Raw genomic sequence first — 22,027 nt, 5'->3', positions numbered from 1 at the left:
GCTGGGACCCTCGGGAGGCTCCTTGCCTTTCTCCTCCCAGACAGCAACTGAATAAAGCAAGTCTTTTCAACTCTCCTTTTGCTGCTCAAACTCCTACATAAAAGCAAGACAAAGGTAGGTATTTTTTTTCTGTTTGTTGCTCGGCAGGCTTTTTTGTTTTGTTTGCAGGTTTTTTGGCATTTGGGTTTGGGGGTTTTCTTTTTAAATTATTATATTTAGCATGCCTGCCCTGCATGCTGTCTATCTGACTCCTCATGTTTTTGACTCCGAAGCAAGGTTTTGCATGAACACGTACCTGGGAGATGTTCAGGGGGCCCTGCTGACTTCTAGCTGGGGCACACACTGGATTTCAGTGCAAAACTTAGTGCAACATCCAACCACAAGCAAAAGCCCTTCCTCAGTTCTCTTTTTCCTCTCCCCTCTTTAATGTCAGTGTAAATGATCTATAAGACAATTTAAATATGCCAGTCATGTTTTTGTGAAAAGCTCCCATATTTTTGCAATGACAGCATGGCTAAATGCAGAGATACACTAAGGCTGACAGAAAGGACAGACAATGTTTCCTTCTCTCATGTTCATTATTTACATGGTGGCAAAACCTAGACTGTAAGAAACCTTAAAAAATGTTCATTGCAGATAACACATAATAAAAAATGTAACATTGCAGATAATACATAAGGCATGACAACCGTGAGAAAAAATTACAGTAAGACAAATAAACAGGGGCAGAATTTGAAAAAGCTGGGGAACTACATTTGTCTTTTAAATTCCACCTTGATAATTAACCAAAAGATTTCAGTTTCTTTGAAACACATGCAAATTTTATAAAGCCAAATAGCAGAACCTTGGGAAAACCATGGCATAGCCCTGGTGCTGACTACCACCTAGACGCTGGTGGTTAGCAGCCTCGCGCACTGAGCTGTACACACTGCATCTGAGCTTCCTTGCCCCTCCCAGCAGACATCAATCACCAGCATCTTCCTCACCCTCCAGATTCCAAACCAAGCAGGAATGTGGCTCCAGCTCAAGCAGGAGCTGTGTTTTCCCGCTGGAGAGGACACAGGGGATCAGTGGGAGTGAAGGACAGACCACGCTCTCACCTGTTGGTGAAGACTTTGCTGTAGTTGAACACCTGGATCTCCAGGATCTCATTCCCATCGATACTGCTTGCCACTGGCCAGCGGAAGGTCTGCAGAGGAAGGATGAAAGGGGGATGTCAGGCTTGTTTCAGGGAGCTGCTGCGGTGTGATAAGGGTGGAGCTGAGATGACCATGGAAAAAAGCTAACTACCCCATTTCCCCAGCAAAAAGGCAGGCAGGGCTGTTTTAAAGGGGTCTCATGAAGAATGTACCTCAGTGCCAAATATCTGATAGATAGATAAATAGTATATGTATATATATATATATATATACATAGTATAAAGGGGTGTGTGTGTATATATATACATATCATATATATACCAGTGATGAGTGGCATTCCTCAGGGGTCTGTACTGGGACCACTGCTGTTTGATACCTTTGTCAGCAACACGGACAGTGGGATCGAGTGCACCCTCATCGAGTGCCAGTTTGCTGACGACACCGAGCTGTGTGGTACAGCCGATGCATTGTGGGGAGGGATGCCATCCAGAGGGACCTTGGAGGGCTTGAGAGGTGGGCCTGTGCAAACCTCATGAAGTGCAAGGTTCTGCACCTGGGTTAGGGCCATCCCCAGCACCAATATTGGCTGCGTGGAGAATAGATTGAGAGCAGCCCTAAGGAGAAGGACTTAGGGGTGCTGCTTGATAAGAAGCTCATCATGACCCAGCAATGTGCACACGCAGCCCAGAAAGCCAACAGTACCCTGGGCTGCAGCCAGAGCAACACAGCCAGCAGGTCAGTGAGGGGGCTCTGCCCCTCTGCTCCACTCTGGTGAGACCCCCCTGCAGCGCTGCGTCCGGCTCTGGGGTCCCCAGCACAGGAGAGACACGGAGCTGCTGGAGCGGGGCCAGAGGAGGCCAGGGAGATGCTCAGGGGCTGGAGCAGCTCTGCTGTGGGGACAGGCTGGGAGAGCTGGGGTGGCTCAGCCTGGGGAGGAGAAGGCTGCGGGGAGACCTTAGAGCACCTGCCAGTGCCTAAAGGGGCCGGCAAGAAAGCTGGGGAGGGGCTTTGGGCAAGGGCAGGTGGCGATGGCACACGGGGGAATGGCTTTACATGAGAGAGGGGAGATGGAGATGAGAGATGAGGAAGAAATTCTTCCCTGTGAGGGCGGCGAGGCGCTGGCCCAGGCTGCCCAGAGCAGCTGTGGGTGCCCCATCCCTGGCAGGGCTCAAGGCCAGGCTGGACGGGGCTGGGGGCAGCCTGGGCTGGGGGGAGGGGTCCTTGCCTGGGGGCGGGGGGGGACTAGATGGTCTTTAAGGTCTCTTCCTACCCAACCCATTCTGTGATTCTATGATACACACACACATTAACAAGGTAAGAAGCAATAGGACAAGAAGAAACAGTCTCAAGTTGTGCCAGGGGAGGTGAGATTGTATATTAGGAAAAATTTCTTCACTGGAAGGGTGGTCCAGCACTGGAACAGGCTGTCCAGGGACACGGTGGGGTCATATCCCTGGAAATGTTCAAAAAACACATAGATGTGGTGCTTAGGGACATGGGTTAGTGGTGGACTTGGCAGTCCTGCATTAACGGTTGGGCTTGATGATCTCAAAGATCTTTTCCAACCTAAATGATTCTATCATTCTATGATTTTATACATATAAATACATTTTTCTATATGTATGTGTATATATATATATGAAATCACCTTCAATTGTGGGTTTTTTTTACTTCCCGACGCAAGAAATCAGCCTGCCAAGCTAAACCACTTGAACTGCCTTCAGTTTTCTAAGTCACAGGTTTCTTGCGACCTCCAAAAGCCAAGCACACCCCTTTGCCAAGCGGCTCTTGGTGCACCAGATGGGATGGGAATGAGACATCCCAGATGCAGAGGCAGCGGGGTTGAGCCCTGCATCACTTACAGGAGCAGTAGCGCTGCACTCAAAGTCTTGAAAGGAAAGTGCTTATCAAGCAACTTCACAGGAAGAAATTAGTGACTCTGCAGAAATATGCCAACACCCGGTTTTAAGCTATTTTTTGCCCCTTTTACATTTTCTGCTGTGACTTAAGGAAGCAAATGAAAAAATTCCTAAAACAGAAAAGAAAACTAGAAATGGCCCCATGACAGTGGTATCTTTTTTCGTACAGTCCAGCCTCACTTCTCATTCTGCAGCCAGATTTACTCTGGGTTCTTCATCATGGGCATGTAACAGCCCTTCCCCTTACAGCATGTGCACTGCTGCCTGCTCACTCCTTCCCACCGCTTCAATGCTCCTAATGGTTGATAAATGCAACCAGCAGTCCCAAGATTAATTTTGAGCTGCCAGTTCCCTCTTGCCACCTCCATTCCTCTCTGTCCTGAGAAGTTGTCATGTCCTCACCGTTCAGGGCTCTGCAGTGTGTGCAGGTGGAGATTCATCAGGCCGGTGCTCCTGCCCACAGCTTGTCCTCCCCACCATGGTCCTCAGACAATGCTGGTGAAGGGGACAGATCATGACAGAGTCCACCGTGTCATGAGCACAGTAGCAGCCCATCAACCTCTCACAATGTGCTGGATGTTAAACTGGTCCCATCTATTACCTGCAGTTTCAGTGGGGATGCTTTACTTTGGGATAAGCTGCTCTTCCAGGAACAGGACTTCTGGTTGTTTCTGAGACAGAGACAGAAAGCTCAAGTGCAAGGGACGTGATTTCTGCCTGGATCTTCCTGGTCCTTCCTGGTATGTGGTGTTTATGTGTCCTCACCACCTCAGCAGAGCCCCAGCTTTGATCCATCTCTCCTGAGCCTTGGCCAGAACAACACAAACCCAAACCTCTGCTGCCACAGCGCTTATGGACATGGGTTAGTGGTGGGCTTGGCAGTGCTGTGTTAATGGCTGAACTCAATGACCTCAGAGGTCTTTTCCAACCTAAATGATTCTGTGATTCTATGCTCTCCATAAAAGAATAAACCATGCTGGTCATGGCCTCTTTTCGCTCACACACAGAAAAGAGTTTAAAGAACTCCAGAAACACATCCTGAAGCCCCAGCAAACTCTGTTCCTAGACACAGACAGGTCCTGGTGGGTTTTTTTCCTTCCTTGGAAATACCATTCTCTGCTTGTAGTGTAGGCATGCCCCCCCTCTGTTAGAGGTTTGTCAGGAAGCAAAATAACACATAAGGTCACTTGAAAAGTGTGGTGGCCTAGAGAGGCTCCCAGGATTCCATCCACTAAACAGCCTTGCTGACAGCTTTCCGCACCAAGAAGCTCGTCGGGGGATGTTCGTGCCGCAGCACATCCGCTGCTGCTGCAGTAAACCCCAGGGGTGGCCGGCCAGCGATGCACGGCATGGAGGAGCATGCTTCCATCTGCTGTGCTCTGCAACATGCTGTATCATCGTGGGAGCTCTCCTTGCACACTTGCTTGCACACTTCCAGCTCCAGAGGGACCCACCTGTCTAGGGCCACTAATGCAGTATGGTTAAAGCACTTGGATTTTTGCCTAAAATCCTGGGGCATGCAGTACAAGTTACCATTTTCCGCTGTCAGGAGTCTTCCCTTCATGGTGTGGCCCCTGGTTTCTTGGGGCTCAGAGCTGAATTCTGCTGCAGATCCCCTGAATTTGGCTAAATCGTTCAGGACAGAATGCAGCTGCTCTCGGTTTGGAGCTTAAAAATGAGGGTTAAGATTCCTCCACCTTGACTTAGCTGCTTACAGGTTAACCACCTAAATCCACACCCCTTGTCTGCAATCTCCATCACTAGAGAAACTCTGGCATGTCCTGGGTACAAACCAAGCCATGGCTCACCTTTGGGAGGGGGTCATACACTCTTTCTATCCTTTGTGGACAAGACTATCTATCCATGACTATATTCCTCAGATTAAAGAAGGGCACCCTGCTCTGGAAGCTGTCCAAAATCCCCCCCAAAAAACATTAACAGGTCAAGTCTCCTCTTGGTTTTATCTTAGTGCATGGAAAACCACTCAAATCGACTGGTAGCACCCAGCCATGAGCATTACAAACTTATTTCCCCTACTCCTGCCCCTTCATTTTACAAACACACTGTCCTGTGCACTAGTGAATCCCTAGGCATTGCTCCCCCCGAGGCTGCTGTCAGCTTCTCTGAGCATCCTTTGATTTTGAGTATTCTGGAGAGGCAGGTGGTTGATCTGGAGCAGCCAGACCACCTCTAGCACCTTGTGGGTGGAGGTCTGATGGTGGCAAGCCAGCCCAGCTGCGAAAAGTGCAAGCCTTTGTGCTTCTCTCTCCCAGTTACAGCCATTTCAGCCTCAGCAGACGAAAAAAAAATAAAAAAAATAAAAAAAACAAAAACCAAACCACCAGCTCAAAAGAACTAAGTGATACGCTTTCCCTCCTAAGACAGATTTTTTAAATTATTATTATTATTATCTTTTAAGCCTGGAAAGCATTATTACAGTCTCACAGCCTGACCTCTTAACCCAATCCACAGGTTTTCGTGTTTCAGTCAAAGACTCCTCAATCAAACACAGATATGCCTTGTAGCTCAGTCACAACATATTTTTAACAGGGAAAAAGGAAAAGTAAAAACCATCCCAGAATTCAAGCAACAACATTTCATTACATTTTCAGGTAAGTGGTTTCCGCAGCTGATTGCTTGCAGTGATAAACACCTGCACCACCATTCTGCTTTGAATTTATGGGCTTCGGCTCCCCAGCCTTCACCCTGTGTCCTCTCACCAAGCTAAGGTGCTACCTAAACTCTTTCATTTGGCTATTTAGATTTCATTCAGCTTTTTGGATATAATTCCTCACTGCCTGTGGAGACAGACAAAGGGAATTGCCCTCGGGCTGAAGCCAGCACTCACACTGCAACACAGAGTGGCAAAGCCATGTCCCAGCCCAGACCACGCACCTCCAGAACAAAGACTGGAGATGGGCACCCTGCTTTAGCACCTAGCACAGGCTCTGCCAAGGCAGGCATCATCCCCCTGCAAACTCCTGCTGCTCCCACTGGCACTGAGGCAGCTCACCCAGGAGCCGTGCCCCACTGGCACAGCCTGGCCCTTTGCAAGCAGGTTTTCCTTCTCTCAGCACCCTTGTGCCCTTCATGCAAGCGATGGAAGAGGGCAAATGTTTTGGAGCTGAAGTTTTCTCTGTTAATTTATAACACACCCTGTGGGACTACTTGCTCTCATCAATTCCGAGTGCCTGGGCTGAAGGGAAACGCTGTGAGGCAGGGAATGTGGGCTGGGGAGTGAGCACAAACCATGACATGCCATGGAGAAAATCAGTGGTGAGGGATGCAGTGCCTGCAGGGAGTCCCACACCTGCTTTCCGAGCTGCCTTCCACCAAGCTGCTAAAAACCAGCAGCACCAGGATGCACCCCCAACCCTAAGGTGCTCCCCAGATGTGGCATGCGCGGAAATGACCTGTCTGTCATCTCAGACCCAGTGAGTCCAACTTTCGCAACAGGCTGCACTGAATGGCTGCTCTTCACGGTGTTTATCCATGACCCTGTTTATCCATGACCGTGACCATGGCAGAGGACTTGTGGGGCGGGGGCAGGCTGGAAGGCTGCTTGCTAAAACGTGGCTTGTATCAGTAGAGAAGCTCGCAACGGCCACTTGGCTTCAGGATGAGTGCTGGAGTTAGCTAGCAGGGTGAAAACCATGGACTTTACTTTTATCCAACGGAGCTATGCGGTCTGATGGGCCACGGCGCTGAGGAAGCCAAGGGAATGAGACTACAACCATCCATCCCTCCTCCCCTGGCAGCAGCAGCAGCTCCACTCAACCTTTCAAGTCCATTTTTAAAGAGAGATGAACATCCAAGGATTCTGCAAAACATCCATGCCATGTGGACGCCAGCTAAAAAACTCACGATAAACCTTAACTTCCCATCTAACTGAGGGACACATTCCAAGAGGTGCTGCATGCTGCCATGGGGACAGTGGCTCATCCCAAATCATCCACCTGTGAGGTTCTCCATCTCCTTCCAAGTCAGAAAGTTCCTCATATGTCACTGTGGTAGACATCTGACCCTCACAGTTTCCCCAGCTCTCCAGTTCTCCATAGCTCATCTCCTGGGACTGATGACCTCATATCCATCAACAATCCCTCCAGCCATGGCATGATCTCAGTACTACATCACTATTAAAGTAATAGTATAATCGGCAAACTAGTTTCATTCCTTCTCAATAATCTGCCTAGAAACTGGGGGACAGACTCCTTAGCAGGGCCTGTAGCAATAGGACAAGGGGTGATGGTTTTAAGCTGAAAGAGGGGAGATATAGATGAGAGATGAGGAAGAAATCCCTTATGCTAAGGGCAGCGAGGCACTGGCCCAGGCTGCCCAGAGCAGCTGTGGGTGCCCCATCCCTGGCAGGGCTCAAGGCCAGGCTGGACGGGGCTGGGGGCAGCCTGGGCTGGGGGGAGGGGTCCCTGCCTGTGGTGGGGGGGTGGGATTAGATGTCTTTAAGGGTTCTTCCAACCCAAACCATTCTGTGGTTCTCTGATTCTATAAACTTGCTCTTGCTTCACATTTCACATAGGAAAAGGTATGGGGGACACAGTCATGGGAGAAAAGATAAGTGTGATGCACCAAACGAAGAGAAGTGGCAACCAGACTGCATTTAAGGCTCAAGCGAAACACAGAAAAGGAAGAACAGGATCCTGGGCAGGAGAAGGCTGAGAGGGGACCTGAGCGATGCACACAGGTACCTTAAGGGCCACGTGTCAGGGGGCCGGGGCCGGGCTCTTGTCAGCGGTGCCCAGCGACAGGACAAGGGGCAACGGGCACAAACTGCAGCACAGGGAGCTCCGTGGGGAGAGCAGGAAAAACTTCTTTCCCTTGAGGGTGACGGAGCACGGGGACAGGCTGCCCAGAGAGGCTGTGCAGTCTCCTTCTCTGGGGACGTCCAGAGCCCACCTGGATGTGATCCTGTGCAGCTGCTGTAGGAGAGCCTGCTTGAGCAGGGGGTGGGCTGGGTGGTCCCAGGGGTCCCTGCCCAGCCCCACCACCCTGGGGTGCTGTGGTCCTGAGCTACCAGACATTTGTGATGACTGTGTATTATAATGGGATGGCTGGAGGAACCCCTGCTCCCCCCTGCTGTATCTGCTATATGTCAGGAGAAAACCAGCCCTGGGTGACAGCTATGCCTGCACCCTCCATCAGGGCTGGGTCCAGCTGTGTGCCAGATGTGGAAGAGGAAGGCTAGGGAGAGGATGTACAGCTGGAGGAGCATCTCAGAGTGCCTGCACCACTGTTGATAGCCAAGTTGAGAGCAAGCAGCTCTCAGCACGGGGACTCAGCACCATCCTGACCACCTGTGGGCTCCCTCCCCACCAGCCCCATTAGGGAATGCCAGCAGCACCGACCCGGCAGCAGGTCCACCACAGCACAGTGCCATGGCCGGGGTCGCTTCCACAGGCTGCCGCGCTTTCATTGCCCTTCCTCATTCCCTGCCTGGCTGCCTGTTTGTTCTCCCTACTGGTTTTATTGTTAAAAGCCTTTTTAAGAAAAGCCCTGTGCAAAGCTAAGCAAGCGATATCTGCTGGATCAATTTTAGCTGTTTTTATCAACAAAGGGAAGAAAAAAAAGAGGTGGAAGCAGAGAAATGTTTTGGCAGAATGCAGAAGCCAGATTCATCCAGCTAGACAGCTTTAAGGAAGCTGGGAGAGCATCTTTGCAAGCCATGTTTCCCCTCGTTAAGCGATATCACCCCTTTTCAAGCCATTTCTCCCCTTTTTAAGTCGTATCTCCCTTTTTTCTGTAGCATCTGGGAACCTTGGCTGGATGCTCATCCTGCCTGTCATCTCCAAGCCTGACTAATCAGGGGCATTTCCAGATGTTCGGGTCAAGGCTGTAACTGTGGGTCTTGACTGTACTGGCAGCAGCATCTAAGCCTGTCCTGGTCCCTTTAGGAGAGACTGAATGCAGGCAAGGAAGACCACACAGGACTCATCCACAGCTCTCCATGCCCAACACCAGCACTGGAGTCCCCTTCCCTCCTGTGCTGGGTGCCTGCAGGACAAGCCCCTCCAGGAAGATACCCTTTGGGGTGCTGGCAGTTCCTCGTTAAGTAAAATACAGCCGTAGTGCCATACATACCCTTCGGAATAGCCAGCAGCTCATCAGCCCCAGGCTCTGGAGAAGCACAGGTTTTGCATAATTCATTAAGCAATGAATAAAAATAATTGCAAAAGAAATAGAGTGAAACCAAACAAATGGAAACTACTGGTGCAGCCCAAATTCAGCCTAGTAGCGGGCCCTCATGAATGTTAAGCGGTGGCAGGGAAAGCCAATGCCCTCATTAGTGCTGTCAAAAGAAACTTTGGCTTTACATGAACCTAATGTGAATTTTCTGTTTGTCCTCAGCTCTGAGATGAGGCAGGGAGCATCTTCTTCATCCTCACCCCAATTTGTCTGCCCTCACAGAAATGAGAGATCAGCCAGCTCAGCTTCCAAAGCCTTCCCCACATGGGGGATGAGGCATCCCCCCAACCAAGTCACTCCTCAGACACAAGGTCACCATTTTACCCCATTTCAGGGAAAAGCAGAAGGTAACAAGGTAATTTCTGAAGCTTCTGGTTCATAAATGATCAGTGCAAAGAGCCACCTGAGCACTGGGAGGGCACACAGGTAACAGGCGAGTCGCGTGGAGTAACACCCCACCTCTCACCCCACTGGTACTGAATTCATTGCAAAACTGAAGAACTAGGGAGCTGAAGAGGGAATAAAACTGCTTCTGCAGAGGGAGGGCAGGCAGACCATCCTGCTCATCCTTGACTGTCCCACACTTGCAGTGCCCCTGAGCAGACCCCGTGATACTGCTCCAGCCATCAGGGCTCATCAAGAAGACAGATCAATTTTGGGTATCACAAGCATGACAGACCACATGGACCCATCACCTCCCTGCAAACTCTGCCTGTGGGATAGCCCCATACAGGGGGAACAGCTGGGGAAGCATTGAGTGCTGCAGTGATTCAATAATAAAAATTTATTCAGTAAAATTTTCAAACTGGGCTTGTCATCAATGGCATGATGTCTCGCCTTGTGTGTACTCTCAATGGGAAACACCTGCTTTCCTGGATAGCCCCATCAGCTAATTACTCCAGGCAGCACAAGACACACTCCTGAGCTCAGAGCAGGTTTCTTGTCCGTGGCCATTGCACCAGGGAGTCATAGAATCATAGCATCGCTTAGTTGGAAAAGACCTTTAAGATCATCAGGTCCAACCATTAACCCAGCACTGCCAAGCCCACCACTAACCCATGGCCCTGAGTGCCACATCTACACATTTTTTGAACACCTCCAGAGACGGTGACTCCACCACCTGCCTGGGCAGCCTGTCCCAGTGCTGGACACCCTGTCGGTGAAGAAATGTTTCCCAGTCTCCAACCTAAACCTGCCCTGGTGCAGCCTGAGGCCGTTCCCCCTTGTCCTGTCGCTTGTGACCTGGGAGCAGAGACCGACCCCCCTGGCTGCAGCCCCCTCCCAGGCAGCTGTAGGGAGCAGCAAGAGATAACAAGAGATTTAATAGAAGAAGAGGGAAAAGGACTGCATCTCTGCCATCTTTTGGTGTGGCTTGTGCTCTGCCCTACACAACGAGCAGCATGCACCTATGCGAGGACCCAGCATGTTCCTCCTAAAGGCAGCTCCCTCCAGCTGTGGAGGGGCAGGGACTGGCATTCAGCCTCCCAGTGTGTGCCAGTAGTACTGCTCTTACAGAAAAGGGCAAGCAGCAGCCTCCCCATTCCCACCAGTACAGGAGGCATGGCCCACAGGCAAATCTTGCCAACGTGGCTGAATTCTCAGCACGCTCCCAGCAAAGCTGGAAAGGTGAAGCCAGAAATGTAGGCTTGCCGTCCCCTCCAAACTGTAGCAAGGCAGATCTCACCGGCAGTCCCCTGCTGTGCTTCCTGTGTTTTCTGTGCATTGTTCACTGCATGCCACTAGAACACACCAAACTGTTGTGGTTTGGGCCAGTTGGGATAGTGTCAGGTCACGGTGCTACAGCAGGAGCTGTGTCTCACCTGGCATTAGTACACATTTAGGTAACTGAACGCCTTGTGGAGCGGCTACGCACATCTCAGCTCATCTGTTAGATGCTGTGAAGACCTCGCTTGACCCAGAGGATCAAAGCCTGGCTGGTGGGGCAGTTGTTCAGGGCGTGAGCCCTCTTCTACTGGCACAGGAAAGACTTAGGAATATGTTTAACTTTAAAACCACTCATGTTTGGGAGGTCCGAAGCCCCGGAGTAGCCAGCAATTGCACACCCTCATGTCATCTCTGCCAGGGCTCCATGCTGATCTTGGTCCCCAGTGCAAAGTAACCTCTGATTCATGCTGGAGTTTCCTCTGGCTGGAGCCAAGTGCTGATGAGGAAAATCAGGGTATCTGCAGTGTGGGTGAGCAGGGGGCTGTACAGCCTAGCTGCTGCATTTGCATCACCTATCATCCAGCACAAGGAGATGAGAGAAGCCCAAAGATTGGTCCGGACACACAAGGTTGCTCCAGATCAACTTGCCTCACCCTGCTGCAGTTCACTTTGTAGATACTACCAGGCTCTCACAGCAGGAATTGCAATAATCATGATCTAAACAGAGAGATGGGGACAGCCTGAGGCTCATCCACCCAGATGCAGTAAGAAGCACTAGAAGAAAATATGGTGCATGCTGATATATACACCTGTGGCTCAAGGGTCTCTTATACCTGCTGTCTGTTAAGCTTTATAGTCATCATCCTCCTGATATGCACCAATGCCCATCCTCTCCTTCACACTGCCTGGGACTGCAGCGGGCTCCAAGCTTGGCTGGGATGCTCCAAGATCACCGCGCAGCACCAAGCACTCAAAGCAGCCAGTGTCTGGCATCCCACTAAGCCTGAGAAAGCAAGTGGAGCCTCCAGCCCTTCAGCCTCAGCAGAGAAGGATTCAAATCACAAAGAGTTTTGAGATGCAAGCAGCTCTGCCAACGTGCACCTCCGTGGTTGTTATTCAAATCAGTGATTATATTAACAGATTGCTGTGTGCAGATCTATAGAAATCTGCATACCGTTAACATCAGCAGCTTCCCCTGGCTACCTCAGCTTTGTAGGAACGTGGTTGGAGCTACATCTCTAGCCACCTTCTCTGTGCTGCACCCATCCCGTGCAGCCCTGGAGCTATCAGGGGCAGATCCCACCCTGTCCCTGCCCTGGACTTACCCTGCCCCTTAAGCCTCCCTGGCAGTTTAGGGCAGCCTGAGTTTAAGCTCTCCCCTAAAACCAGGAGCAAGGTCTAATGTGTGCCAGAGCTGCTGAGGAGCAAGGTGGATCTGGGTATGCTTCTGGCTGCACAAGCTGGCAACACCACGGGGAAAATCACCCCACAAACTTACCCCATGCCTAGAACCAGGATGAAACCTTATTTCCTAAAGGTGGAAAAAGCTATATAAAGCAATAAACAGTGTAAAGATCCCAATATTCTTCGTAAGCCCTTGTATTTTTCCACCCCTGGGAACTGGTTATCTTCTACGAGAAACACAAAGCAATCAGAGGAAACATCCATTCTCTTTTGAAAATATATTTCCATTTTGAATGTGACTTCTTAGCAGCACCTCTATTCCCTGCTTGTGTGGGTGACCTTATTTCAATCATCTCAGAATATTTCATTGGTTACTGCTTAAGAAAAGGCTGTATTTTAAAACCACCCAGAACTCGGGTTTCAATTCCTACTCTGTCCCTTTCCAAGCCCAAAGCTGAGCGCTGAAGGCTGGCACAGCACCCAACCAGCACCCAAAGCAGATCAGTGGGGCTGTTACCAGCGTGAGCGGAGGGATGCAGGGGGGTGCGGAAGGCTGGCAGGCTGAGCATCAACAACTGAGGCACTGGGGACGTGAAAAAAGTTTTCCCCCCTGAGGCAAGAAAACTGAGAGCCAAGAGCCCAGAAGGATTTGCCCAGTGGGGACAAGCATTTTTTCCTGAAACTTCAGTGCCAACAACGTGGATTTTTATTATTTTTTTAATTAATCACACCCCAGGGAAAGACTGTAGGGCTGTTTCCACCTCGTGGGACACCCTATGTCCTCAGCTCCAGCCAGGACACAGACAAGAGACCCGTTTAGTACCTGCCAGGAGAAACCCTGGAGCAGACAACAAAGATGCCAACACACTCAAATTGGGGAATGGGGACATTCATCTGGACAGGGAGTCACAGCAAGCAGACCAGATGTGTGAGGCAGACCAGGAGGAAAACACATCTCTTACCTCATCAAACCTGGCCTCGTCCTCACAGTTTTCAATCACTCGGGTGTAGAATGAGAGACCTGGAGGGAAGAGGAGAAGCAGGTTGGTTGCAGTGAGGAGTGAGGCAGCTGGGGTAGCAAGGACGAGTAGGGGCAGCAGAGACCGTAGAGTCGGAGTCTGCAGAGGTGGCCTCTGCACAGCCTGTGGGCATTCCCTGGGGTGGGGAAAAGGCATCTGCGAAGGTGTGAGAACACTCAGGCAAGAGGGTGAATCCAGCTTCAGCTCCTCCATACCGGCACTAAACACCACATTAACCTGCTTAATAGCTAATTAAGAAGGATTTTCTGGAGTGCGCTTAATTGGCATATTGAAGTCGTGCTCCGTCTATTGCAGAGCAGATGAAACAGAGCAGGGGGATGCGGACTGCGGCTGTTTCAGCAGCGGCTTTTAGATCAGTTGAACCAGGGCTCCTCAGGCTTAGGGGTATTGGTATGCCAGTCTACACACCCCAGAGGCATGCACGAACCCTAAGGGTAAGATTTAGGACCGACTACCCCAAGAAAGCCACCCCAGCTCCTGCACAGAGCAGAGGATCTTCATGTTGGAGTCCAACCACCCTGACGGCAGCATCCTTGCACTGCCACTGCCCCAGCTATGCCAGCCACTGCCTCGGGGCAGGGATCCGGGCAGGATGAGATGCTCAGACTGCTCTGCCTGTGCAGGCAGGGGAGCCTCAAAAGCCTCTGGTCAGCTGGGGGCAGGGACAGGGTAAGAGGAGGAGCAGCTGCAGAGGGAAAGCCCAGAGAGCAGCCAAGCATGTGCATTAGTTATTGAAATAATCAGGTTTTCCCAAGGATCCCAGCTCCTAGGTTGCCCCATGCTTTCAGCTGTTCTCTGAGGGATAACCTCACCCACCCACACTCCCTGGAATCAATATTTTTAGTTAATATCCAGTTCATAACACTGCAGGATGAAAAATTACAAAAATGCTAATATTTAATCACTGAATCATATTGAGGCTTTCCCTTCCCAGAAAAGTAACTATCTCCTGGGTAATTTAAAACATCTCTCTCTGTGTGTCAGTCTGGTTTGGGACCAGCACTGCACAGACAACCTGAGGTCAGGGTACATGGATGCCAGGGTACCCCTTGCTGCTGCCAGGTCAACTTTTACTTTATTTTACCAAAGACTGAGGTACCCTGATGACACAGCCCTTGGCAGGGAACGCTCCATCCCTTTCTAATTTAGTTCTTACACAAGGAGGGCCAGAAAATCATTTTGTCAGACTTTCTGCTGCCTGCAGCAGCTGACCTGGGTAAGGCAAACCCAAAAGGTGCATCCTGTATCGCAAACCACTCTCCCAGTTCCTGGCCATGAATCATGGCACCCACGGATGCATGAGTTTCTTGGGGATATAGGCAGAGCACTGTATCTGTCTCATGCCAGGCAACTTCAAGTGAGGGTGGAGGAGACCCATGAGCTTCATGGGCTATGGGATGGCTGCCCACCCTCGCCCCATGCACGTTACCTGCCTCGCAGTGCCAAGGGGCACAGTGATGGCTCCCTCCTTGCTTTCCGTGGGGTGGGATGTAAGGTGCAGTGGGATGCAGCCCAGCCCCTCCTCACCCAAGGTAGGGGAGCCTCGGTGGGAAATAAGACCATGACTCCACTGGGATGGAGCCAGCAGGAGGAGGGCCACAGAGATACTCAGAGGCTGGAGCAGCTCTGGTGTGGGGACAGGCTGGGAGAGCTGGGGTGGCTCAGCCTGGGGAGGAGAAAGCTCCGGGGAGACCTTATTGTGACCATTCAGTACTTAAAGGGGGCTTATGAGAGAGATGGTGGTGGTCATTTTAGTAGCAATGGGACAAGGGGGAATGGTTTTAAATTAAAAGAGGGGGGATTCAGACTAGATATAAGAAATATTTTTTTTTATACTGAGGGCAGCAAGGCACTGGCATAAGTTGCCCAGAGAAGCTATGGATGCCCCATCCCTGGAAACATTCAAGGCCAGGTTGGATGGGGCTGGGAGCAACCTGGGCTGGTGGAAGATGTCCCTGTCTATGGCAAGGGTCTGGGACTAAATGGCCTTTAAAGGTCCTTTCCAACCCAAATCATTGTGCGATTCGATAATTCTAGGACCACACAGCCTCCTAGGTGATGGGACAGACACCACATGCCAAAGGCACAGCCAGCATCTCAGCTTTGGTGTGAGCTCAAGGGGCAGCTGCTGAGCACCCTCATGTAGGTATGGGAGCAAACTACTGAGGAGACGTCCACAGGTCAGGGGGTGAATCAGCTGTGAGCGAATGCACGAAGGAAGCAGGATCTGAAAGACACTCCAAAGGAGACAATCTGCAACCCGAAATATTTCTCCTAAGAGCATGACTTAAGAGAAGCCGACACGGTGGGACCCCTCTGCCCTGTCCCCTCCCAATCCAGTGAGCATTACGGTGATGTTTCTTTCATTACAGCAGTATCATTATCCATCTTCCCAGTGGTGCTCCAGGAGTATCCATGAATGATCTCCCTCATTTACACACACTAATCCAGAGACAAAGCCTCGCCAAGAAGCTCTTTATAACCCCATTTGTGATCAGTTAGCTGACAAGTGTTCTAATTGCACCAGGGCACAGGCCCCCTCCTTCACAAATGCAATTAGGCTGGTCTAAGAATGCTAAAAGTGCTATGGGCAAGTGACCCTGTAGGAGCTCAGACCCTGCTAGGGGACAGCAGCAGACACCCCCAAAATGGGCACACTGCAGAAAAATCATTTTTCTGCTCTTCCCCTGCAGCCAGCCTGAAGAGCAAGTATTTGCAGAAAATCCCGTCACCCCTAGCTGAGTTGCACCTGCAGAGCAAAGAGGTTGAGAGCAACAGCAACTGATCCGGGGCTTTGGAGCCCTGGTCAGCATGCACAGAGCGGCTGCTGTGGAATGATGGGTGCCCTAGAGTCCCTGAAGTCCAAAACCAGCCCCAAATCTGCCTCCTCCTGGGAGGGTCATAAAGGTGAGGGATCCTGTTGATTAACACAATCCAACGCCACAGTGGGAGACAACTCCCTGATACTTAGGGGTGGGAGTGGATTTTGGCCACAGTGCTGGGACAGAGCCTACTTCTCCCCTCCACTTCCAGAAGAGGAGCTGGATAACCTGGCACCTCCCCCTGGCTGCTCCCAGCGGTCCAGAACTGGGAGCTCCTGTTTGTGCCTCAGTTTCTCCTCTTTGCAAAATGGAAATAGTGCAGCTATGGCTCATGGGGGCTGCTGGGAGTGCAGGGATCCCTGAGAGAAGAGGAGCAGCGTTATTCCATAGTCATCCCACACGACTGTCAGTCTCAGCCCATTCTCAGGAACGCTTTTATCAAGGTTGTGATTTATTAATCTCCCACCTGAGCTGAAGTTGAGCAATGTTTCGGAGCACTGCCCACCTGCAGAAACACACATGGCAGCCTGTCACAGTGGAGTTGAACTCTTTTTAACTTCTTTTCACTCAATAATAGATGCTTTTGGCTGAATGAGCAAACACACACTCGGGGAGCTCTGCCTGAACCCCCCAGGCTGTGCTGCCAACAGGTGAGGAGAGGGAGAAGGCTGGATAGCAGCTTGACTAGCAAAAAGCATCCCTCTCTGTGGTGCTCAGTAACTCCAGGAAGGCCAGGGTGCTGAGAAGTATCAGCACAACACTCAACCTTTGAGTTGCTGTGAAGAGCACTGAGGGATGTGAGGCTGGTGGAGGTCACCTCACTCCACGCTAAAGGGGTCTAAAGCTCTTCTAGAGTCACTGGAAAAAGGCAGGAGACTCTTCCCTCTGGAGACTTTGGTACCACAACCCAACTGTCCACAGCTGGATGCTCTACCAAGCCTGGGACCAGGCTCTAGGCCAATGTGCCTGTTTCCATCCCATCCCATCCCACGGCAGGGGTTAGCCCAGGGCTGGGCAGTTCTAGGGCAGTTTGGATGGGCCCCGGTTGGAGTGAAGAGCTGTGGCTAGCCTGGGTGGGGATCAGGGCAGCAATGGCACAGCATCATTTTAATGAAACAACAAAAATGCAGCCAGGTGGTTAAAGAGTCAGCCAGAGAGGATGAGGCAGTCAACAGGACAAATAATGCAACTTCATAGCAGCACTGAACTTGCCACACCATGACTCTGCTGCCCACCATTCCCAAAGTCTCATGGGCCAAGGGGACAGCAAAGCATTGCCTGAGCCACAGATCCATTAAACACTGGAGAAGCTCTGCCCCATCCACACGCCAAGTGCCCACAGTGCTGGGATGCTTCATGGCCACCTCCAGCGTGGGACCAGGTGGGGAGCAGATCCTGTTCCAAGCTCCAGGTGTACTTATGGACCCACCAGCGCAACAGCATCATAGCCATGTCCTAAGCACCCTGGAGGCAGGAAAGCCTTCACGCAGAAGGCAGTGCAGTACATCCTCAGAGTTGAGTGTCACCTGCTGAAACCCAGCACTGAGACCCACCTGTGCTGTGCTGAGACCTGACTCAGGCACCAGCAGAACCCAGGCCTGCTTCATCCAAAGCAATCAGCAATCCGGCATAAACCAATCCTCACACGCACCACCAAGCATGCCAAGAAAAGACCGAGAACATGCAAGAACTCCTAGCTCACTATTAATACAACTGTTGAAATCCATGGTGTGTCAGAAAGATCACCTTTCCATAAGGATCATACTGCTTATGTATCTTCACAGTGTGGTAATTCCAGTCCCCTCACCCAGAATGAGGTCCTGTCCCCCATGCAAGGTCCTGTCCCAGACTCACATCTCACGTTAGCCAGCACCCCAGGCTCGCTGCTCTTCCACAACCCAAAATGATGCTGCTACACCTCAAAGAGGTATCCAGGGGATCTGCCCCTGGACTTCTCTGTCCACAGGGCAGACATGGAGCTGCCTCTGCTTGTTCCCCTTTTGGGGCAAGGAATTTGAGTAAGATGTAGAGAGGCTTTGGAGCTAAATGATTACATAAGACACTAAACTGCTGTTCCACGTACAGGCAAGTTTTCTGCAGTTTTGGACACAAAGTGAGTGGCATGAACAGGGAATGAGCCCCAACCCCTCTCTACCCACCATTCCATCTGAGGGATGGGTTGGTCCTGGCCCTCCTGCCTGCTGCCTTCACTGGCCCTACCACACATGGGATCGCTTCCTGACCCACCTCCACCACCCTTTTAGCAGCAGGACATTGCTACCCATGACCTCAGGATCCAGCCCTGCTGGGTCTGGTCACCAGGAGCCTCTCTCTAGGACCAAGCTTGCAGAAGGCAGCAGCATCAGGTGTCCCAGTCCTGAGCTCTTCGCCTGCCCAGCATGAGCAGGGGAAGAGGCATCCCTGCCTGCAGGTATCGGTAATACCGCTACAAGCACAGCATGAGACTAAACCCCCTCTTTGCACAGAAATCAATTGCAGCAAGATACCAGGAAAAAAAATTCTGAATCCTGACCCAGCCATCCTTGAAGATGAAACCAAATTTCTCCCCTGGGAAAGAAATGTCCATGGGAGACCAGCTTCTAATGGCTCAGCACCGGGGAAAGAGACACAGCTGTGAAGTTTAGTGTCATCCTCCCGGGATGGTGTGACAGCAATAGCAATCCTGCAACACACAGAAGTCAGCTCATGCCTGGGAGGGGAATGGCAATGGGATCATGGGGGGGCCTGGAGAAATGTCCTGGCACCCCGTGAGGGCTCTGACAAAGGAACTAGCAGGAGCATGAGAAGGTGGGCACAGCAGGAGCACAGTGGGTGCAGCGCTGATCTCAGAGCATCTCAGAGTGGGTGTCATTCCTTTGCCCATTGGTTGGACCATAGGGTCTCACAGTGGCTCTTAGGCAAAGATGTCTCTGCTGTGGGGACAGGCTGGGAGAGCTGGGGTGGCTCAGCCTGGGGAGGAGAAGGCTGCGGGGAGACCTTAGAGCACCTGCCAGTGCCTAAAGGGGCCGGCAAGAAAGCTGGGGAGGGGCTTTGGGCAAGGGCAGGTGGCGATGGGACACGGGGGAATGGCTTTACATGAGAGAGGGGAGATGGAGATGAGAGATGAGGAAGAAATTCTTCCCTGTGAGGGTGGCGAGGCGCTGGCCCAGGCTGCCCAGAGCAGCTGTGGGTGCCCCATCCCTGGCAGGGCTCAAGGCCAGGCTGGACGGGGCTGGGGGCAGCCTGGGCTGGGGGGAGGGGTCCCTGCCTGTGGTGGGGAGGTGGGGGGGTGGGACTAGATGGTCTTCAAGGTCCCTTCCCACCCAGACTGTTCTGTGATTCTGTGTCACAGCAGGGACAGATCCTGCCTGTTCAACAGGATTAGGTGCCAGGCTCAGGGCCAGGCACACTCAACACGGGTTCTCCTCACTGGGAGCACCCGTGGTGGCCTTTGGCCCTCCTGCAGACCCCCTTGCCCCACTGCCAGGGGAGGAGGGGGGGGGGCAGGGGATGCCTAGGGTGGCTTAGGGCTGGGGCCACTCCAGGCTTCAAGCCAGCGGGGGGGCACGACCTGTTCCCAGAGACGCTACTTAACTGCCCCTGTGCTGATGCGGGGAGGCAGGGACAGGAAAGTAAAGGGGTAATTGTACCTTTTTAATGACTTTACACCCGCTAAGGCAGTGCAGGGAGGGCCACTTCAGACAGTGCTGACTGCCCTGGCTTGGAGGTGTTGAAAATACCTGCTCCCCTGCTCTCCTGCGGCTATTCCCCACTTCTGGCACTGACAAACCACCCCACAGCTGCCTCTGCACACTGGTGTGCTCCCACATGCGGGAAGATGGATCCCGTGGGCTCACACCCAGCCCGCCCCAAGCCCCCAGGTGCCTGGAAATGGTTTGGCTGCTGCTGAGAGTACACACTGCTGGAGAGTTTTTGTGCTTTTTGCAGCTTGCTTCGGAGCTGGCGTGGATCCAAGCAGAAGAACCAAGGCTGCAGCATCCTTAGAAGAAACCCAAGCACACACCAGGTTCCCGCACCAGGCAAGTTCTCCTCCTGTCCCTGCCAGTGACACTTTCTTGGGGACACAGCTTCATGACCAAGCCCGTGACCCTACAGCAGGAACCTCCGGCTGGGGCTGGGTCCTGCTCCCGGGGAGGGGGAGGGGGGAGTTTGTCACCCCGGGACTTGCCCCTGGATGAATGAATCCCCCTGCCCAGGGGCTGCCCGGGGCAGGGGGTTAATGGGGGACCTGCAGTGTCCCAGGCCGGGTGCAGGCGGGCAGGGGGACCCCAGGAGAGCAGCTCTGGTGAGGGGGTGCTCATGCCCCAGTCGAGGAGGGGTGGGCAGCCCTTAAGGGCTCGCATCCCCCCTTCCCAACCTAAGCACGGCCGGTGGAGGGGAAAGTGAGGCGGGGGGGCGGGGAGGCGGCGGCAGGGAGCAACCCATCCCGGGACCCCCCCCGACAGCCCCCCCCTCCCCGCTACCTCGGAAAGCCGCTTTGGCGATGCGGTCGGCTTTGCCGCGGAGGCCGGAGACGGTGCGGAGCTGCAGCAGCAGAGCCATGGTGCGGAGCGGGGCGCGGAGCGGGCTGGTGCCGGCTGGCAGCGGGACGATGCGCTGTGTGCGGTACGGTGCGCGGGGCGCTGCGCTGCGCTGCGCGGGGTGCGGTACGGTGCGCGGTGCCGGGCTGCGCTCCGAAGCGCGGTGCGCTGAGCGGGGCGGGGTGCAGTACGGTGTGCAACACGGTGCGCGGGGCGGTGCGCGGAGCCGCGGGGCGGTGCCCCCCCCCCCCCCCCCAACAATTCGCCGTTGAACACTCCCCCCCACCCCCCGGGGAAGCCGGGTGGTTGGGGGGGCGGGGGAGGGGGCGGGCTGCAGAGAACTTCCCGCTCCGGTTGCAGGCGGTTGTGAGTGGGGAAACTGAGGCAGCGCCGCACATCTCCCCGGCCCCAGCACGGCATCTGCAAGCTGGAGCCTCTGGGACAAGAGTGTGCATCCACAACACCCCCCTCCCCCCCCCTCCCCCCAAACCGTACCGCACGGTGCGGGTGCGCAGGAAGACCTGAGCTCAGCCCACACTGCCTGGGACCACCAAGGGCCAGCCAGCGCTGGGAGCCGGCACTGTGGGCTATTCTCCGTGTGTGTGTCCCTGCCACGATGCCCACCGGTGGCACACGTTGCTAAGAGCACACGGCAGAGCCCATGGCTGTGGCAGTAGGGCCGCTGGGGCACAGCCCTTCAGCTGGACCATAAAGTCTGGAGCAGAGGGTGGGACGTGTCTTGCCGCGGTGCTGGATGCAGGAAAGTCCCTGGCAGTGTTGGCGGCATCCCAGCCTGGAAGAGCCGCTGCCCAAACGCCAGCAGTGCTGCGCTCTGCTGCATGCTTATACGAGCTGCAGTACGCTCCGCTCGGCATGTTTGCCATGCTCTACGCTCAACCTCAACAGGACACAGTGGAATTTCCAGATATAAGTGGTTTATAATCAGCTTTACAATTTGGACTCGGGTCCTGCCTGTAGGGTTGCACGTGAACACCTTTCCTGGGGTCTTCCAGTTGTCCTTTATTTCAAGGATGATGATTAATGCATGCATTTAGGAAGAGGAAGAGCACAGGGACAAGGGTCTTCAAGCCTCATACATCTTCCTTTCCTGCTTGGGCTCTTCCAGGAAAAATCCATCTGTGGTGAAGCATGAAATCAAGAGAGCTTCAGCATCATCAGAGAGAAGCGAGGGTGAAATCTTCACAAATAAATAATAAAACACTGGAAATAAGACATCTGTTTCCACCTGCCACATCAGGTTCTGTTAGAGAGGCTGGATTGCTGTCGTCCTGCCAGCAG

General features: G+C 52.8%; 1 protein-coding gene across 16 annotated transcripts in view; it reads right to left on the bottom strand.

Annotated features, from left to right (window-relative positions):
• OTOF (otoferlin) overlaps window positions 1-20,991 on the bottom strand; it is a 127,682-nt gene extending 106,691 nt beyond the window's left edge. For all 16 annotated transcript variants that reach the window (XM_080388275.1, XM_080388286.1, XM_080388285.1 and 13 more), the window contains exons 1-3: window positions 20,672-20,991; window positions 13,288-13,346; window positions 1,101-1,189 (exon numbers count right to left, since the gene is read on the bottom strand). In XM_080388275.1, coding sequence (XP_080244401.1) covers window positions 1,101-1,189; window positions 13,288-13,346; window positions 20,672-20,750 — 227 coding nt within the window. In that variant the 5' untranslated portion in view covers window positions 20,751-20,991. The remainder of the gene's footprint in view (window positions 1-1,100; window positions 1,190-13,287; window positions 13,347-20,671) is intronic.
• Window positions 20,992-22,027: the final 1,036 nt, after the last annotated feature.

The sequence above is a fragment of the Falco punctatus genome (assembly GCF_963210335.1).
Source record: "Falco punctatus genome assembly, chromosome: 5".
NCBI classification, from domain to species: Eukaryota; Metazoa; Chordata; class Aves; order Falconiformes; family Falconidae; genus Falco; species Falco punctatus.
Note: the sequence above shows the minus strand (reverse complement) of the source record. Positions and strands in the feature narration are given on the sequence as shown.